The sequence below is a fragment of the Octopus bimaculoides genome, chromosome 16, assembly GCF_001194135.2.
Source record: "Octopus bimaculoides isolate UCB-OBI-ISO-001 chromosome 16, ASM119413v2, whole genome shotgun sequence".
NCBI classification, from domain to species: Eukaryota; Metazoa; Mollusca; class Cephalopoda; order Octopoda; family Octopodidae; genus Octopus; species Octopus bimaculoides.
The window spans coordinates 27,912,034-27,922,227 of record NC_068996.1 but is presented as its reverse complement, the minus strand read 5'-3'; the positions used below and the strand labels follow the sequence as shown (position 1 = coordinate 27,922,227).

Sequence of the window (10,194 nt, the reverse complement as noted above, 5' to 3'; positions counted from 1 at the left end):
CTTTTTTATTTTGTTCTAAAATTTTTGTTGTGTCTTTTCAATAGTTTTGACTATTGAAAAGGTTGAAAATTTTAGAAAAATAAACAAGAAATAAGTAGAAATTTTACCAGTGAGTGTGTTAAATTATAAGGCACCAAAAGAGAATGACTCTCACCCCAGACACAACAGAATATGCTTCAACACACAAACTCACATAAAGAATCTTGCAAACCAAATCCAAAAATGAAATATTATAATGGAAATATTAAATTTTTTCAGCTGTTGTTGGATAATGGTGTCTACATGAACAGAATCACAAACTCTGAAGCCCTGAAAAGAGCTAATCTGCACAGCCTGCAGGAGATTGTGATAGAAGGAAGAGTGAAATTTGCAGGTTATGTTTTTCAACTGCCAGAAGAATGAATACTCAAGACAGCTGTACAATGGATACCACCAAAGAGATGAAAGAAGAGAAGGAGATCCTAAAAGACATGACGCACCACCTTCCAAGAAATTCTGAAGCAGCTGATGTAGTTAACTATACTAAAAACTGGGATGATTGGAGACATCTTACTGTCTGATATATGGGTCAACTGTACAAAAGGAACTTAGACTAAGCTATTGGATGTGTATTATAGAAAATATTACAAATTAAACAGAAGGATCTGATAACTAGATCATAGACCTAGTAATCAATTTACAGTAGGTGGGTATTAATCCTTGCAGAATTTCATTCATTAAACATAACTGAAAATGTAGGAAATCCAGAGATTTTGCTTCATAAAAAGTGTTTTTTGGGGGCAAAATATTCCTTCTGACAGCAAATTTTATATAACAAAAACAGAAAACTGTTTCCTGAATAATTATACAACAAATCTTATAGTTAAATTAAGATAAAATTAACACTTTATGCAAACATTATTTACTAGCAAATCCATTGGATAATTGGATTAAAACATTATAAATCCAGAGGTACTAACATATGGATACTTACACATTTAAGTAACTGCAAATAGCTAAAATACTAAGAAATAGTAAAAGAGAGAGACAGAGAAAACGTACCAAGCATTTTACTAACATATGGTTCAATGTCTACATCCTGTAGGTGCTGGTAAGTATAGGCATGATACAACCTAAGAGTGCTATCTAGTCTTATGGACACCCAAACACCATCACCAACCCATGCAAGTTGCCGCACTTGGCTTTCTTTCCGAGGATGAGCATCAAAACTTTTCTGCAAAAATAAGAATGGTATAATTCAGTGTGTGTGTGTGAGTGTGTATATAAAGGGAAAACTAAAAATTACGATGCAAAAAGAAAAAAAGAAAACCAGTAAATAACAAGAATTTAAGAAGAGTGTAACAAACTGATATAGTGAGTGGTTGGCTAAACATAAAACAGAAGAAAAATAATCACTTACAACTACTTTCATATTCTGAGGATCCACTACATGGATACTGTTCTTGCAGCCACACCATACATGTTTGTTTGCAACAAGGACCATACATCGTATCGAATGTGATGGTTTTCCTAAATCCAAAAGATGGTAGTTCTTCAAGTCCCATTGGCCATCTGCAAGAAAAAGATTACATTTTAATTTTACATAAACGAGCAGACTAGAATACTTATTCTTTTATTTTAAAAATGTCTTACACTACAGTAATCTTAAAGTTATAGTCCATAAAGTGTCAGAGCCTGCTAATTAACATACTGAAACTATGATTTTGTTAAATTATGTAGCTTAAGTGTAGTTAAGGCCAAGTTGACATACCATTATGTATCATTATATTCCATCTATAAAAAGTTAACAATAAGTGTGATAACAACTAACAAATGTGCAGTACAACAAATGGATTAATTCAAGGAGAAAGTGGTGGCAGAACCAACCAAGAAGAGACTGGCTCAATGATACTGAGATGAGAACATAGGAATGTATAAAGAAAATCCAAGGTTGAAAAAAATGTAAAATATTGATAAAAAGATTCAGGTACTCCAAAGGTCAAAATGATAGAGAAATGACTTGATTTATTTCACTGAAACTCATGACTTGCATTAACCTACAGCAACATCAAACTAATAAATATCAAAAAGTGTTGACCTTGTTATTTGGGAAGAAGACGTGCAAAGGTTAGAACTAATAATTGTTCTCAGACTTGAGTATTCTTGTTGAAGTTTTCTTTTGCAGGTAGTTTAAAAAACAAAAGACAACAATGAAATAAAATCTTGCATTTTCATTTTTCTTTTTCTTTTTTTTTTTTACCTGAAGCTCTATGGAATATTGCCACAGATCCATCTGCTAATGCTACTAGGACTCTGCCTTTGGTGTGCCTATAAAGAATTGAATTAAATGACATCTTAGTTAAAGGAGATGATACACAATAAACAAATTTAACAACTAAGGTACACTTTGTTCTGTAAGTGTTGAAAATTGTTTTAAAATTTGAAGGTTTGCATTTTTGATTGGGTATGAAAGTGTTGTTTGAAGAAGAAAGGGAATATGAGATATTGTGATGTTAATTCCTTTTTCAATGCTATTGAACAGTGCAAGAAAGTTAACTGATTCCAAATGAGAATTGAACTGTATTGCAAATACATTTAACCCTTTAGTGTTTAAACCGGCCATATCCAGCTAAAATATTCTACCTGTTTTATGTTCAAACTGGCTAGATCTGGCCTCTCATACAAAGCTTACAATGTCATTCTTAAAACAGACAACCACATCATTGATATCTCAAAGCTATGAGATATGACATGACTAATTCAAAACAGTGTGAATAAGCATTACATTTGACAGAGTAATCTGAATATTAAAGGATTAAGTTATTTTGGTATTATTGATTATTGGATGCTTACCTCTTAGTATTGTGTTTGCTAAAAGAAAAACTCATGATATATGGGCATGATGAATAAAACAGCAGTATCTGATACTGCTGCAGAGATATATATAACTAGCTACTTCAGTGTTGAACGGGGGGGGGGGGCCTTTCATAATAGCAATATTAGAAGTAACAAGTCTGCGAGTCACAGTGGTAGAGGAATGTATGTAATTGAATGTCAATGAATCAGTCAGCTGGTTATCTTTTAGATGCAGTTAAGAATGTTAATGCGAGAAAATAACAGTAACATTCCAGATATGAAAACAGTATTTCAATGTGATGTCTGTTACTAGCAGTCAGGAAACTGATGAGGGCCACAAAGATTTTGAAACTTAAAAAGGGGTATTACACTTTGTGATGATGCAATTTTGGCTATCATCTAGACTGGTGTGTGGGTGTGTGTGTGTGTGTGTGTGTGTGTGTGTGTGTGCATGCACGTGTGTGTGTATGTGCATGTGTGTGTACGTGCATGTGTGTATGTGTGTGTGTGCGTGTGTGTGCGTGTGTGCATGTGTGTGTGTGTACGTGCATGTGTAACAGCAGCCCTGTCCCAGACATATGAACAACACAATGTCAACAAATGAATGAACTGAAAAGAAAGGTAAGTGCTTGGAGTGTGGTGTGGTGTGGTGTGTAAATGGTGAACTATTTATCAGCTCACGAGATGTCAATAGGTTTCTTGTAACACTCAACCACTGTTGGATGCAGCAATGTACATACTTATGTGTGCATATGTATCAGAATGACTGGAAAGTAATTGTGTTTTACCAGAAAGGATATAAAAACGAATGTAAACTACGTTTATCTGAATAGTTTTAATCAAGAATGTAAACACCATCATTTTCAACGACTGCAGCCCAACAGGAAAGTAATTTTTTTTATACCAAGTTAAAAGAAACTTATTTCTTTCCCTGAAAAACTGTTTCAACTTCCTCTCTGTTTTTGAATGTTTTGCCTCTTAAAAATGTTCTAGAGATCAGAACAGATGGAATTCCATATGTGCTAAGTCAGGTGAGTATGGAGGATATGGAAGAACTTCTCATCCTAATGATCTTATTTTTTCTTTGGTTTGTTTTGAAGAGTGTGGCCATGCATTGTCATGCTGGAGAATAATATGTTTTCTGTTTACCAAAGCTAACCACTTTCAACATAATTTTTCATTTCCATAATCAAGTTGTTGGCAATAAATATCTGCATTAACGGTTCTTCCACATTCCAGAAGTTTATAATGGATGATACCCTTCATGTTCCACTAAACACAAAGCAAGGATTTTTGTGGATGGAGTTCTGGTATTAGTGTTGGCACAGGCCTCTCATTACATGATAATCATTGTCTTTTTCATTTTCAGTTGTGATACAAAACCCATTTTTCATCACCTACAACAATGTACTGCAGAAATGACACATTGTTACTCCTGGTTTGAAGACTGCTTCAGAGGGTGGAACATTGTATTTGGTTCTCAAGCGTAAGCTCATGTGGGACCCAAATTCCCTCTTTCCATGTTTTCCTAATTTGCATGAGATGTTTGTGGATAGTTGAACATGACACATTAATTTTTTGCGCCAAATCTCTGGTACTTTGATGTGGATCTGATACAATGATCTCATTCAAAAGATCGTCATTCAGAATGGGTCAACTTCCAGAACGAAGCTTGTCAGATATGTCACAATTGCCATCTTTAAACCTTTTCAACCAGAGCTGACATGTATGAGCTTTCACTGCATCCAGAAACACTTCACAAATGTCCCTCATTGCTTCTGTAGCAGTACTTTTCATACAAAACATACAGTAAGCAATGACAAATATGTTGTTTCATAAAGCTCTTATCCTCCATGGGGTTAATTACCAAAATAACTATGAATGACACACTACCATATAAAAGAGATGATATACTATTTCTAGACAGTTCCCACCCATTCAACCTTGGCTCTGAAGTGATTGGTTGATACATACTTCATAATGGAGAAAAAAAGCAATTACTTTCCAAACACCCTAATATATGTGTGTGTGTGTGTGTTTCTTATATATATATATATATATATATATTCTTTTTTCTCCTTGAATTGAAGGTAAAGAAACTCACACAATATTTAACACAGAGTCTGGAAGTTTCACAGAATGCAGGCATCGTTTCCATTGTGACACGGATGAATGTACATACAAACTGCAAAACAGACAGAAAGAATGATATATCAATTAATTAATTTTTAACAAAGACTGAAAGAACAAACAAATAAGCACAACTCACACAACACATCCACTACCTCAATGTTAATCAAATATTTTAAACTATCACTCCTTTTCTTTTACTAACATTCTTTTAAACCACTGAATCAAAACAATGCCATTCTTGCTGTGATTCAATGCTGCACACCTATCTCTATTTTTAACCCTTTAGCATTTAAAATGGCCATATCCAGCCCAAGTATGTCACCTGCATTATGTTATAACCAGCCAGATCACATCTACACTTCAATGCCATTATAAAAATATACAATCACATCATCAAAATTTCAAAGCAACAAAATAATGCATGATTAATTAAAAACAATGTGATTGAAAAAGCATTACATTTGACAGAATAACCTGAATGAGGAAGGGTTAATATATATACCCAATATCAGACCAGAGAAATTTAGTCCTGGGTATTAGTTTAACACAAATGACTATTTAACAGAACACCATACTACTATCAGCAAATAATTTATACATTATTGCTTAACCATAGTTACTGACCTTATATTTAGCATATGGCATCAGTCAAACTTAGGTACATAATCTTTATGCCTCACACATACTCCCATAGCTACCATTTTAAGTTTTATCTTTATATTTTAATTTGAAATTGTATTTTTTATATCTTTTATCTTTCTCAAACTGCTAAGTTATGGGGATGAACCAAGCAGTGCAAGGTAGGGAGGAGACAAATACAGACACCAACACACACACACACACACTCACCCACATATATAGAGACAGAGAGAGATATATATAGATGGATATATGATGGGCTTCTTTCAGTTTCCATCTACTAAATCCACTCACAAGGCTTTTGATCAGTCTGAGGTTATAGTAGAAGACACCTGCCCCAGGTGGCTGGGAAACAAACTTTTTACTACACAGTGATTATGCAAATTTACACATACTTGTTTATACATATAGCTAGATTATAAGATTAACAGAGAACTCACAGCTAAAATGAACAACATTCAAGGATGCACATATACATGTACATACAAATCAGAACATTACCAATTGCTAGAAATGCAGTGACAGCCTTTATTTCATGTACAGAAATACCCACAAATTTTGACAATATTATTTAAAGTATACTTTGGTTTGTTTAAAAATTACATGCATTTGTGGTAAGTGTTCAATTTGGTTTATTTACTTACTTACATTTTCATTTTTTATTATTAATGTTAATGATGTCATTGTGACTAATATACGATCATAATTTATATTTAATCCCTCCTCATTTGGAAAAGAAATAGTTACCCTTTTTGAATTAACAGTCACCTAGAAGATACTAAGTGTGTATTATATTTAACATTTATTTTTATAATATTTAAAATACTAAAAAAAAAAACTGTACGGATACAGATATCACCCTGCTACTTGTCTTTTGACCCCAATACCTTTATAAAAATTTTCCACTATCCCCTTCTCTAAGAAGCACTGTAAAAGACAACTCACACACATTCTAGTGCTCTGAGGAGCACTGCTGTAAAAGACAACTCACACACATTCTAGTGCTCTGATGAGCACTGCTGTAAAAGACAACTCACACACATTCTACACAAACATCACCCAACATTTCAATACAACACAAAATGTACATATTCTATACAATATGTGAAACACTAAACTAACATCAGGAACACTATCCAAACACAGTTCTACAATGTTGTGTATATGGTGCTGTAGTAAAAACTCAGATGAAGTTGTTGAAAACATAATATACAATTATTTCTAATTTAGATGCAAGGCTGAGAGTTTTTAGGGTAGGGGTGAGTCAATTACAAGAATTATATATTAGTACTTGACTAATGTCATATTTTATCAACCCCAAAAGAATGAAATGTGAAGGTAGCCTTAGTAGGATTTGAAACCAGAAAATAAAGAGCCAGGAGAAACACTGCAAGGCATTTTTTTCCCTCGGTGATCTAATGATTTTACCAATTTACTACCCTTAATTATTATTTCTGATTTAGGAACAAGGCCAGCAATTGTGAGGCAAAGGAGATTAAAATTTTTTTTTAAATAACAAAACAATACAAATTTGTTTTTCAACTCCCCACTCCCAGCCCAGCCCTGTGGGATTTTCAAAGATGAAAAATATATTTAATTTTGTAATAATAATAATAATCCTTTCTACTGGAAGCACAAGGCCTCAAAATTTGGGGGAAGGGTTAAGTCAGTTATATTGACTCCAGTACTTAACTGGTACTTGATTTATCAACTCTGAAAGGATGAAAAGCAAAGTCAACCTTGGCAGAATTTGAAGTCAGAACATAGTGACATTCGAAATACGGCTGAGCATTTCACCCAGCATGCTAACGGTTCTGCTAGCCTGCTGCCTTAATAATAATAATAATAATAATAATAATAAAGATGAAAAGTGCGATTCGATTGTAATAGATATTCTATTGGTTGAACAATATTTCAACAGTAAGCTTGTCTTTGTCAAGTTCAAAATAAGAAGTGATAAAAATTCAAAATTATAGAAAAGGAAAAAAAAGAATATTTAATTTTCTCTGTAGATTAATGTGATTTGTGTTACAAAGTAACACAATGAAGTTTAGACAAAGAAAATTTGATGGAATACTCTGTAGATTATTGAACTTTGGACAAAGATCTTACCACCAGATGAGGAGTTGCACCATGGGTACTCCCATAGCAATTAATTTCACAGTTACTGCAGACATTCAAATCTCTTCATGGTCATGAACCAATACTTTGGTTACAGTTCATTGACGACATATTTTTTGTCTGGGAAGGATTGCAGGATAGTTTAATTGACTTCTTGCATTTCTGTGACTGTATGCTAAAAACTATGGCTTTAAGTCCAACATAAAATTTATGTCTACTTCTTCAAAAACTAGCGTTGAATTTTTGGACACAAAAGTTAAGTTTTCTGGAGACAGAATAGTGACAGAGTTATTTTACAAGCCCACGTCATCCCACATTTATCTCCACCGCCGCTCCGATCATCCACATCATATTATTCGGTCAAATCCAAAATCCCAATTTTTTAGGATAAAATGGATTTATATTGACATAGGGGATTACTGCAAATGTTTTTGTACATCATTATGTCAAATGCTGTTACAGTGAATCATGATTAAAGGAAATAGCAAATGAAATAGCTAAGATGAGCAAAGATAGTCAAACCTACACGCATAATTTTAGCAAACACAATGAAATAGATGACAATTCCTTTAGTGATTAACTGGCACCAAAATTTCGCTGGCATTTCAAAAGTGTTGCATGAAAGCTACCACATGAGAGGTAAGCCCTGTTTATTGTGCAACAACATGAGTCAAGTGAATTCCATCAGGAATCATAACAGAAATGTTATGATTTATAAACAAGGTGGAACATGTAGAGATTCCCATTTGGTGTACACAGCAGAATGCATAAAACACAACTTGATTTATGTTGGTTGTACAACAGAACAATCAAACAAAAGATTTGATGGGCTCAGATATGATATCAGGCACAATAACAGCAATCTGACAGACCTTGTCAAACATTTTGCTTCAAACGGCTGCAATTTCAGAAAAGACTTGAAAGTGCATATTCTCAGAAAATATTCTGAATCTGCTTCACTTTCACTTCTCAAAATGCATGAGGAGAAATATGTTTGTAGGTTATTAACATCACGCCCTGGAGGAATGAATAAAATGACAGAAGAATATCAACAAATTTATACAAAGTTGTTTGATTAAATATTCTTCTTATTTTTCCTTTTCTTTTTTTTTTCTTCCCTCTTTCTGTCTTTAAACTTAAAGACTAATGATGTCATTCCATCAACATGTGAACATTGGTTGCTCTCATTTACACATTAAATTTAAATTTCTATAATTTTCATTTTTGTCACTTCTTATTTTGAACTCGACACTGTCGAAATATCGTTCAACCAATAAAATATTTATTACAATTGAATCGCGCCCTTCGCCTTCACTGTTTACCCTTGTGAAGAGTTACATCAATCCTTTTGATGATGATGATGATGATGATGATGATGATGATGATGATGATGATGATGATGATGATGATAGAAGCTAAAAGGCCAAATTTAGTAGTAGTAGACAACGAAAATAGAAAGTGCCAGGTAACTGATTTTACAGTCCCAAATGATGAGAAAGTCAATATGAGAGGTATAGAGAAAATAGCCAAGTACCAGAATCTAGTCATTGAATTACAGAGACTATGGAAAGTGCAGGTAAAATGTATCTCAGTAGTTATAGGTGCACTGGGAACTATCCTTAAAGGTTTGAACAGATGGATTGAGGAAATAGGCATAAAACCTAGTTTAGTGCAACTCCAGAAAACAGTATTACTAAGGATAGCTAGGATACTCAGGAAGGTTCATGGCATCTAAGGTTACTTGTTGTAGACCAATGTTAGGAATTTTTTCCAACAGTCTAATCTGTTGTACATAAATGAAATAATAATAATAAACTGATAAGGATAATTATGAATGTTCTCCATACATCTAAGAAATATTAGTCAGGCAAGAGACAAAATATAAATAAATTGATGACAGCACTGACGATGATGAAAGTGATAGCAGTAATGGTGTATTGGTATTATTAACATTCAATCTTTACAACCTACACAACCATTGTTCTGATGTGATGCTACTATCACCACCATTGCTACCACCACCAGTTCCAACATAGACATAGTCACCACTAAAACAAAGTTGTTCTGCTGTACTTACTTGCCACTTTGTGAGCCCAGCCACATTGTAGGTAAGACACTGCTCATTTTTTCGACTTCTTCATATTGCAAATCATTATCAGTCGGGAGAGTGGAAATGCCATCTTTCACAAGTTCCGTCGGTTCTTGGAGAAGACGTTTTTCAAGACCCAGTGAAGGACTCGACGTTGGTGTAGTAGTGCCAGACGATGCTGGTGATCCAGTTGCTTTTATCAATGAACCTTGGGCATCAACTGAAGAGGTAGAGAAAACATCAGCATCCCAAAATATTTGTAATATTAATGATGGAGAGAGAGAGAGAGAGAGAGAGAGAGAGAGAGAGAGAGAGAGAGAGAGAGAGAGAGAGAGAGAGAGAGAGAGAGAGAGAGAGAGAGAGAGAGAGAGAGAGAG

At 33.9% G+C, this 10,194-nt stretch overlaps 1 protein-coding gene across 13 annotated transcripts in view; it reads right to left on the bottom strand.

Annotated features, from left to right (window-relative positions):
- Positions 1-10,194, bottom strand: part of LOC106882306 (C-Jun-amino-terminal kinase-interacting protein 4) — a 233,098-nt gene that overhangs the window by 33,348 nt on the left and 189,556 nt on the right. For all 13 annotated transcript variants that reach the window (XM_052973649.1, XM_052973657.1, XM_052973658.1 and 10 more), the window contains 5 exons: positions 9,806-10,037; positions 4,940-5,020; positions 2,240-2,307; positions 1,400-1,551; positions 1,042-1,213 (listed from right to left, as the gene is read on the bottom strand). In XM_052973649.1, the coding sequence (XP_052829609.1) occupies positions 1,042-1,213; positions 1,400-1,551; positions 2,240-2,307; positions 4,940-5,020; positions 9,806-10,037 (705 nt within the window). The remainder of the gene's footprint in view (positions 1-1,041; positions 1,214-1,399; positions 1,552-2,239; positions 2,308-4,939; positions 5,021-9,805; positions 10,038-10,194) is intronic.